This window comes from Phaenicophaeus curvirostris, chromosome 3 (genome assembly GCF_032191515.1).
Source record: "Phaenicophaeus curvirostris isolate KB17595 chromosome 3, BPBGC_Pcur_1.0, whole genome shotgun sequence".
In the NCBI taxonomy this organism is placed as follows: domain Eukaryota; kingdom Metazoa; phylum Chordata; class Aves; order Cuculiformes; family Cuculidae; genus Phaenicophaeus; species Phaenicophaeus curvirostris.
Genome location: NC_091394.1, coordinates 51,786,930 through 51,804,504, shown reverse-complemented (window position 1 = coordinate 51,804,504; position 17,575 = coordinate 51,786,930). Strand labels below are relative to the sequence as shown.

General features: G+C 39.5%; 1 protein-coding gene across 6 annotated transcripts in view; it reads left to right on the top strand.

Annotated features, from left to right (window-relative positions):
* The window catches only part of CHST9 (carbohydrate sulfotransferase 9), a 94,941-nt gene that overhangs the window by 72,841 nt on the left and 4,525 nt on the right, over positions 1-17,575 (top strand). For 5 of the 6 annotated variants that reach the window (XM_069854014.1, XM_069854012.1, XM_069854010.1 and 2 more), the window contains one exon: positions 3,269-3,306. The exons of the other annotated variant lie outside the window; for it this stretch is intronic. In XM_069854014.1, coding sequence (XP_069710115.1) covers positions 3,269-3,306 — 38 coding nt within the window. The remainder of the gene's footprint in view (positions 1-3,268; positions 3,307-17,575) is intronic. 6 annotated transcript variants of the gene reach the window in all.

Below are 17,575 nucleotides of genomic sequence, written 5' to 3'. Positions count from 1 at the left end.
CTGTGTCTCATACACCACACTTTTCATTTACTTGTGTTTTCAAGGCTCCTCAGATGGCACTATTGAGCCCATTTAGGAACAAATTGCCAGATGACAGGTAGAAGAAAAGGATATTTCAGGAGAAATATAGAAGAATAAGCATTTCACATGTAATCTGAGTTGCAGAAGATGTCTCTTGGACTACACCAGCTACCTGCTGGGCAGCTTCCATATAAATTTCCAGATGACAAGTTAAATTACCCACTTAATTTGATGTTCATGTATTCGTTCATCTTGCATAAGCTACTACCTCGTTGCAGTGACTCTGGGAAAACTGTCATAAATTTTGTATTTTGTATGTGCAGTTCTATCGGTATTGAAATTTCTGGTAAGTCTCAAGAATTACCTGCATTTTGTGAGATTGACACGGTGTTACTTGTGGGAGTGGTTGATGTGTTCTGACAGTTCTGGTTTTATCAGCATCCCATTACCTCATGCCTTTTGAATTTAGAACATTCACTCTAGTGGTGCTTCTTGTATCCTTCTAGTGAATGTTGATGGTCACCACAAGTGATCACAAGGCATCTAAACTGAAACATCCTTCTTGAAATTGAGGGTTCCATAAATAAAACACAGATAGTGATTAGTCACTGAACGAGAACTCTGGAGATTTTTTTTTTTAAAAAAAAAAAAAAAAAAGCAGAGCAAACAAAATTCTGGTTACTTTCAATGACAAAGCCTTCTACTGCCCTACTGTGAACCATCAATTGGAAACTGAACTCTCTTCCACTGCTATAGATGTTGTCACAGCATAGCATTCTTGCACATTTTAAAATCCTTTCTCTTTAAGCTGAATTCTAGAGGGACATTTTTGTATGGTAGTTGCTGGTTTTGAAATAATTTCTCTTTTTAACTTAATGATGAACTATTACCAGTGAGGAAGAGGAAAATAAGATAATATTCTGTTCATCTGAGAAAGAGGTGATGTTGCATATGTTCATGTTATTTGTAGCTATTGTCCTTAAAACAAAAGTATGGTACATACCAGGACTTTGCAGGGTTCCCCATATAATGGTGCCAATGTATTTCCACCCTAATTTGCAGCGTCCTTTTTATTACAGACCTTGGCCTCTTCATAGCACAACTGCTGACTGTGCTAAATTCACATAGTTGTTCTGTGATGAGGACAGGGATCATCTAGCAAATAAATGGAGAACAGAGTGTTCAATTTGCTGGTGACCTTGAATTTGATCTCTTCTATCCTTAACAGCCTAGTCAATTTCTGTCCTGTTTAACCCATGTCATCATTACTGGTATATCATACAGACCTTTCTGCAACTGCCTTTTCCTTGATACTATGGTATTTATATCACCAAAACAAAGAACTAACAGTAAGCAAGGAAAGAACTACCATAAATTCTTCTTCACTTTTTTCTTAGCAACATCAGGAATGGCCACAAAGGTCTTTCCCAGTCTTTCAGCTCATTTTTATATTTATCTGAGGTAGAAACCACAAGTATGATTGATAATGCAATTTGCATCTTGAGGCATCACTGGAAATATAGTGGCATGAAAGGCTACTCTGGCGGAGTGCACTTTTCCCTCTGGGCTGACTTTAGAAATTCATTGATGTCACTTCCTTCCTCAGTCAGTAAGTGAATTTTCACTAATTCTCAGGACCAGCTGTCCATGCTGTCAACAGAAAGTTATTAAAATTCCTTTAAAGTGAATCAAAATAGCCTAAAAACAAATGTACTGGGAAACAGGAAAGCATCAGTATTCAAAGTCCACAAACCTTTGAGCAAAATAGTGTTGATCTAACCAGAGATTTCAAACACTCTGCTTTCCTAGCAACTTGTATATCATTAGAGAATGCTAAAAACACATACTCCTTTAATCTTCTATTACCAACAATCTACTTGGTTAAAATATTAGTTGCAAGAATAAATTATATTTCTCCCAAAGATGAACTCAGTGAAAAGGGAATACATTTTGACAAGTCTCCCCTAAATGGAAGGCGGGGGGTGGGGTAGTGATGTTTAATGAATAAAGCGAAATTTTTATATTTAGCAAATAAAAACACAACACAAGCATGCAGGAAATAATTATCATAACAGACAATCTCATAATATAGCCTAAGGTGATTATCTTTATCTGAATTATCTATAATGCTTTCCTTTAGAAGAGGAACATTCTCAGGGATGAGTAGATAAGAACTTTTTCCTTTAGTTAATATGGTCTTTATAATGTGTTTAAAACTTAGGAATTTTTAAAATATTTTATCTGCCACACATATCAGTACAAAAAAATTCTGTGGAAATGAAGTATCATTTCCAGTGCTGGAGAAGGCATCTGCCCATACTAGGCAGAAACAGGCTTCTCTGACAGTTAATAGTGATGCTGACAGATTGTAAACAGTGTCCTATCATTATTACTTAAAAAACGCCCTCTGAGTACATGTAGCCTAGCTGGATAGGTAAGTGTGAAATTCTTGACTGTCCCCAATACATGTGGATGGTCTCCAATAGCAAAGGGAGAGTAATTGATACCAGCTGCCCCTTTTGACAGCTAGTGCATGGGAACAGTAAATGAGGTGAAATTACTATCCCTTTTGATCTAACAGTAAAGAATAGGTTTGAGACGTGGTTGCTGCTAGAGTCCCAGATGGCTGCAGAAAAGCAGTGTTCTGTGTAGGCTTTGATCACATCTTCAGCAGCACACTGAAGGACACTGCAGAAGGCCAGAATCCTAGGAAGCAAGACCATAATTCAACTCTCCACTTTGTGGATGTTATCAGGATAGAATTTCTCCCTGGAGCCAGCTGATGCCTAACCTCAGTTTTGGCACAGGCCTCTGCTTTTATTTTAGGGTAATGGCAGAAGCTGCTTTTCTCCTCCAATGGTCAAATCCTGAGCTCGATGTTACCAGATTCTCAGGCATGCATATGTGCAGAAGTACGTCTCACAGATTAAGATGCTTCATAGCACACATTTGAAATTTGTTGTCTTAATTTTGAATGTTGTAATTCCTTGTAGCGTACCAGGTTAGCAAGATTGGCCACCTGTCTCAATCTTCTTTTTATCACATCTTGATTTAAGAGGGTCCTGTGTTTCTTTTACCTTAGGTGGATTTCTGTCTTGAAGTTTCAAGTCATTGGTGCATGTTAAATTCCATTTCTTAATTTTAAGATTTGGGGTTTTTTTTGCTGTATTCGCTGTGTTTTGTTCTGTATGTAGATGATCATATTCATTAAAATATGCACAAAAGAATTATTTTCTTTCTCTTCCAGAGTCTGGAGACAAATTGCAACAGCAGATAATTAATCAGGTATTTTGACACTTTCATACTTCTTATTACTTATTTTTTCATGTAGAAGAATTGTAGCAATTGCAGAGAGGATAATGTTAACTATACAGGTATGCTAACGGCCACATGTCAGACAACTGCCCGGCTTTGCAGATGTGTCAAATTCACAAGAGTAGCCATCATTTTGATTTAAGCCTAGGAACAGCCATTTAAACAATTTGGTGCATTTAGTTCTCAATGTGTTGATGGAAAGGACAAAGCTTAGAGTTAATTTGTTCATTAGTATCAAATTTTGTAGCACAGAATTATGCTTTTTTTTTAAAAAAAGCAATATTTTTCCTATTTGGTAGTATTCCTTTTAAAAAACAGAAAGCTGTTGATATGAAATACGGATGCAGCACCTGTGAGTGATGCCTTTTGACATCATTTAGGATTTCATTTTTTCTGTGAATTTTCATTGAGACTTCACCAAACTGTGATTTGCTTGTGGATGGGTTTTCTGTCTTTATTACTGCATCAGTAAGAAGTAAGTATTTAGGAAAAAAAAACCTTTATGTATTGCAGTTAAGCATTTCAGCATGAGGAAAAGGATATAGGAACTGTACTGGAAAAACCAATCTCCCCTAACCAGAAAGGGGGTTTACTTTCCTTCATTAAATGCTCTTCCAGATTGGAAGGACTTGACTTGTACAGACGCATTGTGCTGCTTTTCATTCTTGACTTCTTGTCCTTACTGAATGCCATTATCCAGATGGCCTGTAAATGGATAACTGAATTGTTCATGAGATTTATTTTCAAAAGTCACTTAAAAAGCAATCATTGAAATATTTGTATACCAGCAATTACTGTCTCTTAAGTAGTCTTCCTTGCAAGCTATAAATTGAGGCATTGGTGTCCTTAGGTCACTGCTATTCATGAATTTATCATCTAGTTGGAGGACTAACCCGCCAGGTGACTGAGCACCTAAGGCTATGCACAGCCTGGTTGGGTCTAACAGCCTTTCTCTTGCCATGACAGAGCATGGCACGGATGGCACTGTATCACTTTCAGTGGCTAGAGCAGGCACCGCTCCTGACCAAGTAAGCCCTTGCATGTTTGGAAACTTACGGGAAGTTTGGTTCTGTGACACAAAGTAATATCTACAATTGTTACAGCCTTCCCATTATCTTGAGAAATTGATGGGTGAACATATTAAGCCCAGAATACAGCATTACATAAGCAAAGGATTGACTTCACTTTTTCTAAGTAAGAGTAGAAACGTTTTGAAACTTCAAGGAAGTTCTGTGCTTTGACTGAGTTTATAATCTAAACCAAATCTAATTAGCTTTTATAAACTAAACTTTAAAAATTAGCCTGAAATGTCTTGCAAAACCACTTTTGGGTGTCCGTATTGGCCAGAAGAGGGGGCAGTTGTATTTTTAAAACAGAACTGGAGGCTACATTGACAGGGCTGTGAATGGCTGATTGGAGACCTAATTCTGCATATTTTCTGCGACAAAATCAGCTCTGTGGATGACTTTACCCTTTTCTGATGAAGACTGTATTGTGATAAAAAGGACATTTGTCACAGTTGCACTGGGTGGATTAGTTGCTGTACTTTGTGTATACAGCCTTGGTCTTTTCCTGGATGCCACTACCTTGCCATTCTCTAAATTCCTCACTTGTTCTAGCTCTCTGCAGTTAACTTAAGAACATCTAGTTTTGCAGGAAAAGTGCTGTCTTGATAAGGTGAAGGGTGTGTCTAAATAAAGTAAAAGTTAGTTTGGGGATACACGGTAGACATTCATTTTTAAATGGATCCTAGTGAACCTAGTGATGCATCATTCCATGCAAACTTCCTTTGGACTTACAAGAAATGGAAGAATGTTTCAACTTAGAAATAAATTTCATTTTCAAGTCTAAGATTGCAGAGGCACTGCATATTTGGTTTGTAGTAATATTATTTAAAATAAAGGATTTAATCTGGGGTTGATCCTAATGGAATATCTCCCATAGAAGGATTCTGTTTACTTTCAATACCAACTTGAAATTTTATGTGCAGGATAAGATTATTATCTGACTTGAGATCCTGTAGTCCCCTTTAAGTCAGTGCAGCAACACTTGAGTTAAACTGGCTGCCAGAAATTTAAGTGAGGGAGAAGTGGCTCTGCAGAAGATGAACGATGTTACAACTTGACAGGAGCAGGAGTGCAAAGGGGCAAGTAGCAGGAAATGTCTTGTTGAGAGGTGAGTGAAACAGAGAAGGGATGGAGGAAAGCCTGATTGGCTGTAGCACGTTAGCTACTGCTAAGGGAAATACAAGGAAACAAGAATAAAGCTTGTGCTTCTGTGTAACAGTCTTGACTGAAAAACACATTACAGACCACCAGTCAAAATGTATCTGAGGGCAGTCCCTTATGTTTCATCCTTACAACTCAGATTTGTCTGCATTGTGGTCTGAATGTATACTCCTATGTGTGGTTTTGCCCAGTGCCACTTAGAAGCTCTGAAGGACTAGCAAGAATATGTGTGCTTGCATTCAGAAGCTGAAGTTGTTTGCAGTCATACTTGCAAGTTAAAATCTCAACTGTGTTTGAGCTGAGACTTGAGCCTGTCCCTTCTGCAGTGAAGCTGCAGGTTGAGTGAGGAGGCTGGTGAGAGTGCTCTACAATACCTGTCCACTGCTCTGTCCCTGAGGAGTTCTTTCTTCAAGACAGAATCTCTTGCAGTGGCATATCATTCTCTTACTCTTTTAACATCTCAGTTAGAAAGCATTTCCCTTTCTGCATGCTGGGTTTCTGCATAACAGTAGCACAGAAGGAATGTGATGAAGCAGTGTACATGGCTAGGCTTGAATTGGGGATAACTGTAGCTCTGATGTAATGTTAGTGTGCGTACACCTTCTGCTAAAGTAAAGTCAGTTGCAAGGATGTGAAACAGTTTTGGACCCACCATCAACCCTGGGGCACTAGTGACTGGCCTCCAGCTGGATTTTTGTTCACAACCGTTTGAACCTAAGCAGTTCAACCAGTTTGTAGTCCAACTCACTGAACACTTATGTAGGCTGTGCTTCACGAGGATGTTATGGGAGACAGTGCCAAAAACATTACTAAATTTGAGATAAATATCTAGTACTCTTCCCTCACTGACTGTGCCAGCCATCTCATCAAACAGGACTATCAGACTGGTTAGGCATGATTTCCCTTTCATGAACGTATGCACCACGTAGTCCAGCTGGAGGCCAATCACCAGTGGAGTACCCCAGGGGTCACAGCTGGATAAAATACTGTTTAACTTTTATATTACATACCAAAATGATGGGACAAAATATACCCTCAGAAAGTTGTCAGAGGATACAAGACTGGAAGGGGTAGTTGAGATGCCAGATGGGTGTGCCACCATTCAGAAGAACCTCAGCAGGGTGGAGAAATAGACAAACAGGAACCTCATGAAGTTCAGCAAAGGGAAATGCACTTTTGAAGGAATAATCCCCTGCTTCATTATATTCCCAGGAACTGAGGTGAAGCTGAACAGCCTGTAGTTTACTTGATCCTCCTCCTAGCCCTCCTTGAAAATAGGAGTTACAGTTACTCTTTTTCAGTCTTCAGGAACCTTCCCCCATCACCATGACCTTTCACAGGTAATGAAGAATAGGCTCACAGTGACATCCTCCAGCTCCTCAGCACTCATGGGTGCATCCCATCAGTTCCTCTGCACTTATTTAAACAAAATGGACATAAACATTCCCTAACCTGCTCCTCCTCCACCAGAGGAAGTCCTCCTTGCTCCAGACTTTCCCATAGGATTTGAAGGCATGGAATTGTTGAAGGCTACTGTTACTAGTAAAGATCAAGGCAATGAAGGCATCAAGTATCTCAGCTTTTCCATGCCATTTGTCACCAGGTCCCTACCCCATTCAGCAGTGGGACCGCATTTTCCCTAGTCTTCCTTTTGCTGTGGATAGACCTGTGAAAGTCTTTTTTGTTGCCTTTCACATCCCTCCCAGGTGGGTTTTGGCCTTCCTAACCCCATTCCTGTATAATCAGACAATGTCTTTATATTCCTCCATCAGATGTTCCAGTTTCCACCTCTGGTATGCTTCCTTTTTATGTTTAATTGTTTTCACACGTGCAGAACCCTGCTGCCTTTGCTTGATTTCTTCCTTATGGGAATGAACCATTCTTGTGTTTGGAGAAGGTGATCCTTGAACTTCACCCAGATGTCCTGGACCCTTGTACTCTCCAGGGCCATATACCATGTAGTACTTCTTCTTTATCAGGGTCTCTGTCACAGATGCACCCCACAGTGTTAGTCATGTTGGTCTGCTCTCTAGTCATGACCCACAAGCTCTCCACTGTCCAGAGGCAGAGCTCCATGTGTCTTCACTGCTGTCTGACTGAAAGGGTGACTCCTTGCCTTGCCATCCCAGCCTGCCCTTCCTGAAGAGCCTATATCCATCCATGGCATCTCTCCAGTCCTGTGAGCTGTCCCATCTCATCTCTCTACTCCCACTGACATTGCACACAGAGCTTTAATTCCTCCTGTTTTCTTCCCATCCAGTGTACAGTAGTGTACAAGCACTCTGGAGAGGCAGCCAGCCATGCTGGTTTCCCAGAGAAGGTATGAGAGCTTTGCCCATCATGCTGACTTGTAGGCACTCTCTTGTTTATATGCATGTGCTTGAGATGGGTGCTTCTGAGCTCTTTCCTATTGATTATGAGATCCCTCCTGTTTCCCCTGTACATGTGGCTTGCCAGTAAGCAGAAGTTGCTCTTCTTTTCAAATTAATTTTGCATTCAGATATTTGATCAGATACCAAAACTGGATGGGAAAAATTGTTCAGGTTTGCCCTACACATTTTATTTTCTTTCTTCTGAGCTGATCAGATCTGGTCCTTATACTGTCTTCTGCCCCTTCAAGTTCAGATAACATAATAGTTCTTCACTGTTTAAATAATGCATAGTACTGTGTGAGATAGTGAATATCAGAAAAATGCAAGAGGAAGTATTATCCAAATAAGAACAGCAGACACTTTTATTTGAGAACCTTTTCAGTATGATTTTGGAGGGAACCATTTCTCAGGCTGTATAGACAGGAATGTACATACAGTGTGTGAAGATAAAAATATCTTTAATTTTATGCAGAATGATTCTTGTGAAAAAAAAAGCATTGGAGAGTTCAACGGACTAAGAAGACTGGATGTTCAGCAGAACTATTGAAATAAATGGTGTGCAGTTTGAGCAATGAAGGGCAGTACAGGCTGGGAAGCTGAGTTGCAATCCTCATTCTCAGATTTCTAAGTGTCCTTTTTCATTCTGTAAAATGTCAAGGGTTTTCTAGCAGTGTTAATCAGAAATTAAGAATCACAATATTCACATGGGGTAGACAATTATTATCTTTCCTTGTTTTGCAGATGTGGAAAAATGAAGTGTGAAGGTCAAGGGACTTGCTCAAAGTTATAAAACCAAACACTGGTTCTGGCTGGTTCACCTACGCTTAACTACAGCACTTTACTTTCCTGTCATTCCTCTACTTCAAGGAGGGATGGTGCTTTGAACTAGTTAGTGTTTGGATGACACATTGGTCATCTCTGGCAACCCTTGCAGATTAATGCATACCAACTGGATAGCTATGCAAAAAAAACTGCTGTGGAATAGAATCATAGAACCATAGAATGATTTTGATTGGAAGGGACCTTAAAGAGTATCTAGTTCCAACTCTCCTGCCATGGGCAGGGACACTTGCCACTAGTTCAGGTTGCTCAAAACACCATCCAGCCTGGCCTTGAACACCTCCAGAGATGGGTCAACCATGACTTCCCGGGCAACCCGTTTCACAGACTCACCAGCTAGGGTAAAGACTAGGATATTTTCTTTTACCTGTGATCAACATGAGTTAGCCCCCTTCAGTGAAAACAAAGTGTGCTACCTTTCAGTCAGTATAAGGAAGGAGTGTGCAGTGAATAACCCTCTTTGTAAATTCACAGCCTATTTTGTCCCATAGTAATTTATTAATGAAATAAATTCTCAAATATTAATATATTTTTCTGTAAAACTGAACACATGGACTTGATTAAAAGTGTGTGAATATAGGCAAACACAGATTCGAGATATTTGCCAACTTGGAGTGCATTATATATTTCTATTAATTTTTTATTTACCAATAAAGTCATCTAAATTTAATTAAATGCTAATTGTGATTAAGAGGAAAAAGCTTTGAGCCTCTAGAGATCTTATTGTCTCTTCCAAAGTAATTTAGGGGAAATGGAATTCTTCATGCCTAAATATAGATTAATATTCTTTATCTGAGCCTAGTTTGATTTCAAACTTTTTTTACTGTTTCTAAAAGAGCAAAATGTCTCATTTATGCTGGAAGATAAGTGTGTTTACTTGCCGACAAGATAGAAATGGATTCTATTTACTAGCAAAATATCCCTGTGGATCTTATCACAGCACTAATGTGAGAAATACTGCTATGTAAGCAGAAGTACAGCATTATATTACAGGCCTGTCATCTCAAAGGAGATAGCGGGTTTTTTTTAGGGGAAGAAGTACAGTTGTTTATTTTCTTAATTTTTATATTTCGCTGGTTGTAAATCCCCTGGGTGCCCTAGGGAGGCCTGTCCAGTCATGCTGCCAGGCCATCTCCATCTCAGTCCTCCTGCAGTAATGTTTGAAGCCAGGGAAAATTTTAGCCCACTTGGACACAGTAATAAGAGAAGAGCTCTGTGATGTGAAGGATGGCAGCTGATCAGAGGAGAAATTTTGTCCTCATTGATATATCAGTGATATTTCAGTTCCATATCCATTCCAGGAGAGGGCAGAGGGCTGGCTGGCAAGCACTAAGCAGAAGATGACATGTCACATTGCCCACTGCTGACAGTTGGGTACATGAAAGAACTGGAAGTTCTGGCCAAGGAGGGATGGGATGGGGAAACATGATTGAAACTCCTCCAAAACTAGGCCATTATTGATCTCGCCACTTGTAAGAACGTCTTGACATTTGCAGCTGAAATAATTCCTCTAAAGTAATTGGGGAAAGGATTTGGTACCCAACTTTGGACCACATGAATTACAGGTATGCCAGGCAGTCTTTGTAATATGGAAACTAAGTCAGTGATTCCCTGAGACAAGGAAATCCAGGTTCATTTTCTTAATGCACTCAAGGCAATTCAGTCCTACAACTTCTGCTGCGTGCAAAACTCATGATATGTCTCTCCTGTATACAAAACTGAACTAGGGAGAGAGGCTTATCGTATGTCTGGTGGTTACATCACTCCCTGTAAGAGGGGAGCCAGGGTTTCAGTCCTAGCTTGCAGGGCTAGTTAACCTCCAGGGTTTATGCCCAGCAGTTAGATCACCCTCCCAGGAAATATGCCTACTCAGGCAGATGGAGAATGGGGCCCAACCCTCCCCTGTGCAGAGTGGGTGTCAAGACCAGGTATGGGGACCAAGCCTCCCCTGTGCCAGGACGTGGTCTCTAATACCTCTGAATAAAAAGATGTTGGCGTCTAGCCTCAGGCATCAGCCCTTGTCTTTAGGGAGGAAAACAGATGCTGTTCGAAATATGAAATGTGCTCAAAAATGCCTGCCTGGCTTGAGTTGTGAAAAGGCAAAAGGCATTATTTATTTTCTTCTTCATAAAGTAACTGTGTACATGAATTACCATGTACTTGGAAGTAACCATTTTGAGATTTGCATTTGTCAGTAGAGGGAACTATTCAGGTTATTTGACTTGCTGCTGTGCTTTGAGTTACGAAAAAAAGGCACATTAACATTATTTAGTGAACTCAAACAAGAGACCAATATGTAATATAAGGAGATCATGTGAAAGTGCCAACTTCAGATTTAAACTCCCTATATACAAATAGTAAACCTACCAGTGAGCAGAACCCAAGAGTCTTTCTCTGACATTATTCTTTGTAAAATGAGTATTGCATGCTTAGTTTGGGTCAATTTTGAATTTCAGGTTGTTTAAGCTGCTTTGCTATGTCATTGTTCTGTACAGAAGTGAGTATTAATGAAGATTTCTGTCCACTGACTTAGGTTTTATTATAAGAGTATACACAGTGGAGGAGGGTTGAGCTCATAATTAAATGCAGTTTGAACATACTGATTTACCTCTACCCAAAACAAGTGCAACTGATAGGAAGGAGGTTGAGCTAAATATGGCCTAATGTTAAGTGGTCCGTGGTCTGAAAGTTGTCTTTCATTTGCAGTGCACCTTAGCTGTGCATCTGGAGACAAGCGCTTCATGCAAACTGGATGCAAGTTGTATCCAAACACAACCTGTCTGGGCTACAATGGCTCTGTGCTTATTTACAAGCCTGTAAGTTATACTGCAAAGAATCAGCCCCATGAAACCGTTGTGAGAAGACTGGAGAAGTAAAATTAGCACTGCACTATCCAGAAGCCAATTTATCATTACTATCAATTGATCCTGACAAATACTTCTTTATTACTAATAAAGAAATGTGATGCTTGTTTTTATTTTCAATAATTAGTTGCAGTTGTCTTGGTGAATCTTAATCTGTCATGCAAAGTTGCGTGTTACTTAGTTTCTGATAACAATAGCATCTTTCTCAGTACTTGTTCTTTTAACCATGTCTTGATCTTTCTTATCCTCATTTTGAGTGTGTTTTGGAGAAACCAAATGCTTTGACTGTGAGGGCAGAAGCAGAAGGAGTTAATTCCAGATTTGAACAAGAATTGGCAAGTAAAAGTAGAGATTAATTTCCTTTATCCAAGTTACTGACCACATGAATCAGCTTGTAGAAGCAGCTCATGCAGGCTGTCTTGCTTCATTAGTGTGGGTGACTTTGTGCTTTTTGTAGATGAAGACAGGGGACTGGGAGAGGAGCCCTGGGCAAAGCCAGCAGTGATCTATCTGTGAGAGTCTCAGATGGAGACAAATGGGTTCCTCCTGCCCCCTCATTAGATTGGACAGGACTACTACTATAATCCATTATCAGGTGTTCAAAAAATGTGTAGATGTGGCAGGCACTTTATGACATGGTTTAGAAGGCATGGTGATGTTTGGCTGATTGTTGGACTTAATGATCTTAGAGGTCTTTTCCAACTTTAATGATTCAATGGTACTATGATCAGTTACTATTCATCTTAACCCATTGGGCCTCTCCAATTTCTCCATTGCCTGTGGGCCTGGGTTGTTCTCCAAAACCAGCTCTAGTTTAGTACTCTTCTTTCATTTTTTTCCACAGAACTTCATTTCCTGACACTTGGCCACACTGCATTAAAAAAAAAAGTAATCTTTCCCTCTATCCTTTTCTTCTTTGCTCACTTTATCTATGCCCTTGCACAGACTCTAAGTCACGATGCAGTGAAATGCCAGTCTTTCTGCTAACAGATTCAAGGGGCAATATTCACTTATTCATACAGCAGCATTTAAAATAACTGGTATCTATTAATTAAAATTTACATGCAGTATTTTTTTTTCTTACTACAATCACTCATTCTCGTTTGTGTCTGGCTTCATGCTTACAGGTACCTCCCTTGAACCTAATTGTATTTCAGCTACAAATGATAAAGTTTGCCTTTTAGTATCTGCAGGAAGCCCTGAGCAGCTTGTATACTCATTTCTTTCTTCCCTTTTTTCCCCCCCAGCTCATTTAGTCATCTTGGAGATGTTTAGTACGAGTACATGTGTTTTAGGGATACACATCTCATATGAAAACATGGTGTCTGTCATAGTAAGATTTTGCCTTTTGGGACAACATACAGGCCTCAACACAAAATACTCCAAGATCTTAATTCAGAGGAAAGATAAGCTTGCTGCTATTTGGTGTTCTGTTGAGAGCTTTAGTGGCAGTAAGAACTATGAAAGTTCAAAGCACAGTTGTTTAATTTTTTCTCTTCCATAATGGAATTGTGTATGAACCAAAAGGTATCTCTGACAGAAGTACCTCTGCTAAACTTGCATTGCTCACAAGGAATACATATGTCAACTCTGACTTGTGAGGACTGTAGCATTATTCCATTGGGAGATGGGGATTTAGTGGTGCATACCTCTGGAGTAGCTGTTTTAAGCACAAGTGGTGAATCAAGAGGTTTATCTCCACTGCACAGAAAGTGAAGCACCTCGTTAGCAAACAGTTCCTGTCACTTGTGGCCAGCCCAGAGAGTCTGTCCTTTGGGAGTTCCTGTAGGGATTAGTTCAGCTCACCAACATTACACAGCTGCTATGATATGAGAAAGTTACGAGCATATTTACATGTTAGCACAAGTAGCATCACTGTAGAGGAGCCGGGCATTCTGAACTATAATTTGCAGATAGTCTTCTAGCACAAAAAATGGTAAAGATAATCTTTACTTTTGGCAGGCTTATGAAAACTTCCACATATGTGTGTTCTACATGTTTTTATAGTTAATGTGAGGTAGTAATAACTCCAGACTTCACTTGCTTGCTGAACATAGGAGTCACACAAACATTTCCTCATATTTCAACTACATTTCAGTTCTTAACCATCTGCCACAATCATGAACCTCTACTGAAGAAATCCTTCTAGCTGTGCCCAGTTATGTGGAAAACTTGTTATTTTAAGCAAATGAAGTTTAGACTGAAACTATATATTAGCTTTTTGAAGACTCACATGTACCTATAATCCAAGAAAGAGGAAGTTTCTTTTACAGCCCTCCAGTATTCAAGCTGCCTTCGTCTAAATGCTTAAACTAAGAAACTGATTTTCATGTGTTTCGTGGTAAATGGGGAAAGAGAGAGTGACTCAGAAAATGAATCGTGTCTCAGAAGAGCCTTTCTCTGTCTGCTTTCTGCAGATTGATCCCAGGGAACAAGTAAGGTCCTAAAATTATGTGATCATTATAATACAATCCCTACATAAGAAGCAACATAAAGAAATAAATTTATACAGTCAAATACAGTATCTAGTGCTCTCAGTTCATGCTGAACTTTGGCACTGCATGAGCCAACCTAGTGCCAAAGGTCTGGGATGTAAGCAAAGATACAGTATACTCCAAGCATGTATGCCAAACTCCTGTCATCTCATCACTCGGGGGGGGCCTGAGTTGATAAGGTAACATAAATGCTCTGTCCTCTAAATAATTGTTTCATTTAAGTTTCACCTGGAAAAAAATATTTCCACCTCTTAAGGAGGTGCTCTTAAGGAATGAAGTTTTTATCATCTTTGAGTACCCATGTGTTTGCAGGGCACCATATTAGCTCTTCAGTATAATAGTGTGAAGAGGGTCCTCAGGGCACTTAAACCTGCAACAGTCAACCACAAGCCACAGTAAAAAACAGAGCACAGTGGGTTCTCAGGCGACTCATGCGTTTGCTCCCAAAAAATGTCTTAAAGGACTGTTTCAGGAAGGATGTTCTAGAACAGAAGCTGTATGAGCTAGATACTGAGAACCAAACCACACATTACTGTTGCTTACAACTTAGTTATTTGACAGCACAGAAAAAAAAACAAAATAAAACAAGGTATTTCTTTCCTCCACTATTACTTGTCCAATATTTTCTGTTGAGCTCACTTAATTTTATTATTCTTGTTAGTAAAAATGAAGATCCAGCAGTAATGCATTCAGGAAACAGCACTGTCAGTACTGCAGGCTGTTAAATCTTTGTAAATCTTTGTAAATCAGTGCTGGAACATCATCCTTTCCAAAACATCGTTATCTTTTTACATGACACATTGCTGTAATTGCACACTGTCTAGATGAGGTCCCACGAAGTGGTAAGTAGATGAGTCTTAGACATTCCTGGCAGTAGTCAATCACTTCTACCTCAGTGGCTTGTGAAAGTATTATAGGAAAGGACAGCTTCAGCGGGTGTAGAAGAATGTATTGGTGGCTTACTTTTACAGTGAGGAGAAATCTTTTTGTGGATGGGGGAGAAAGAAATCTCTAGCAATAAAAATGTCAAAAAAATCCATTGACCCAGTAATGACTCAAACCTCAGCCCAAGAGATTTAGGTGTTTAAGGGACGGGTGGACTTGGCACTGAGGGACATGGTTTAGTATTTGATAGGAATGGTTGGACTTGATGATCCAATGGGTCTTTTCCAACCTGGTGATTCTATGATTCTATGATTCTATGCCTTTTATTTCAGCAGCTTCATGCAGTTGCCTTCCAGTAGCCAAACAGCACACTAACACTCTGTTAAATTCCTTTTTTTTTTCCCTTCTATTTAAACTAATTTTTAAATCTGTCTTCAGTTCTTGCCTAGCTAAAGGGGGAGAGAGGCTGTGTGTATATTCTTCTAAATTAGGCTCAGGACCATTTCTTAATTTCCTTTCAAATGTGTTAACGCAGAGAACAAGGGACTCTGCAGAGTTACTGGCAAGGGTGCAACACTTCACTGGATTTTAATTCTTGGATGAAATGCACATAACCTACTGTGTAGGTTGTCAGCACGTCTCAAGGACAGCCTTGCATCTATCCGAGGTGTATGCAGAGTTCATCTTCCATGCCAGGAGTTCCCAAACTGAGGAGTTCTTTAGAAAGCCTGCTGTTGGACATTTGGCTCAAAGAATTTGGAAACGACTGTTTGCATGGGAAAATCTGGATCCAGAGTTAGCATCTGGTATGGGATTACATGTGCGCCACCTTTTGTTGTTGTATGTTCAGGCATTTTTGAGACCAATGGTCCTCAGCAGCTTGTGGGTTAGACTGTTAGGAATGTAGCTATAATGGAAAAGGGTTTTCTTAAAAAAAAAAAGAAAATGTTTATTGCTTTTGCAAGTTTCTTCTTTTCCTGTTCTCACTGTGAAAAAAAATCAACAGAACATGTAGATGTTCTTCAAAGTGTCATAATATGGGCATGGAAAAGTCACTGGCACCAAGAGGAAGCCAGAAAAGGCACCTGCTTTGTGTAAGCCTATCATCATAAACCATTAAAATCCTTTCAGAATGTGTGGCATTCAGCTTTCTTATACACATAAGAATGGTTGCAGATAAATATGCCAGACTGTCAGGTAGTTTTGCTTAAAAAATATGGCACTATCTAGTCATGAATTTCTGTTAGTTTCCCAAGAAAAGTTTCTAATTAAACAGTCTTCATCAAAGTAACGCTTGATACATCTCTCGATTCATCTAATCTTTCCCAGCTACTAACCTAGTTAATCGGGAAAGTGTATAGGAAGGTTCAAACAGAGTTTTTTTGAGTTGCAAAACTTCTATGGCAATGTAACAGCCATTTGTGTTTTTGAAAAATATCAGTATTCATTCCAATTCTTAGATATAGAAAGTTACAGAAAGCATTTACTGCAAGCAAACTGTCTCTCGTGGAGCCTAGAATAGCATTTATTAGCCAGTATTGTTGTATTCACTACAGGATATGTGTATCAATAAGAAGAAGAAGTGGAGAGGGGAAGCAACTAATAGTATTTTACATATTTAGATAATTTTTTTGTCCTCAGAACTTCCCATGTCATTGTTTTTCCCCTAGGTCTTTTTATTTTTTTATTCCCTTCTGTTTCAGCCTTTTTTCCCTGATAGATTCTTTCTTCTTTTGTCACATCTCGCTTGAAGGGATCTCCTTTCAAGTGACTCCCACTGTGCATATGCTGTTCCTTTAGGGTGTTACCTGAGATTGCTTTGAATAGTCTTCCCGTCCTTCTCTGAAGTTTTTAATCCCATGAAAAATCCTTCAGTAGTGGTTCCTACAGCTGCATTCACAATTTTTGAGACTGAAATACACTCTTCTTCTGGTATGACCTTGATTGTCCCGCAAGGTTGATCCTGGATCCCAGGCAGACTGTTTGAAACAAAATGAAATCAAGACCAACCACCTTTCAGTCTGTCCTTTTCCATCCTGGCCTGGTGGGAACAAGGCATCTTCCAGTAGTTCAGGATGGCAGGCTGAATTCAGAAAGCTGAACTTCCCTCTGAAGTGTAGGTCTGATTCTAGTGGCTTTAGTTTGAAATTCAGATTATGTAAGTGTCTTTGCAGTGAAGTATCTCCTGAAATAGACTGCTCAATTCAGATTACGCACTACAGGAAGCCACAAGGTACTCCTGCTCTGTCTTAAATTTTCTCTGCATTGGGGAACATCAGTATAGTCGCATATCATTGGAGACTGACTTCTGAATTATAAAATTCCCCAGAGCATCACCGATGAACTTACAGTCTTCAGTTACTGTAACATTGTAGTACAACTTTATTCTTACTTCTGGGGAGCCTGGTATTGTATGGTTGATTTCTATGTATCCCATGTTTTTCATTTTCACCTTTTTAAGTTCCAGGTTTTCCTTTTAAGGTCAAAGCATTTAATTTATTTGTAAGTCTGTGGTTCTGCAGTAGTATTTGTAAGTCACCATTCACTGTGATGCT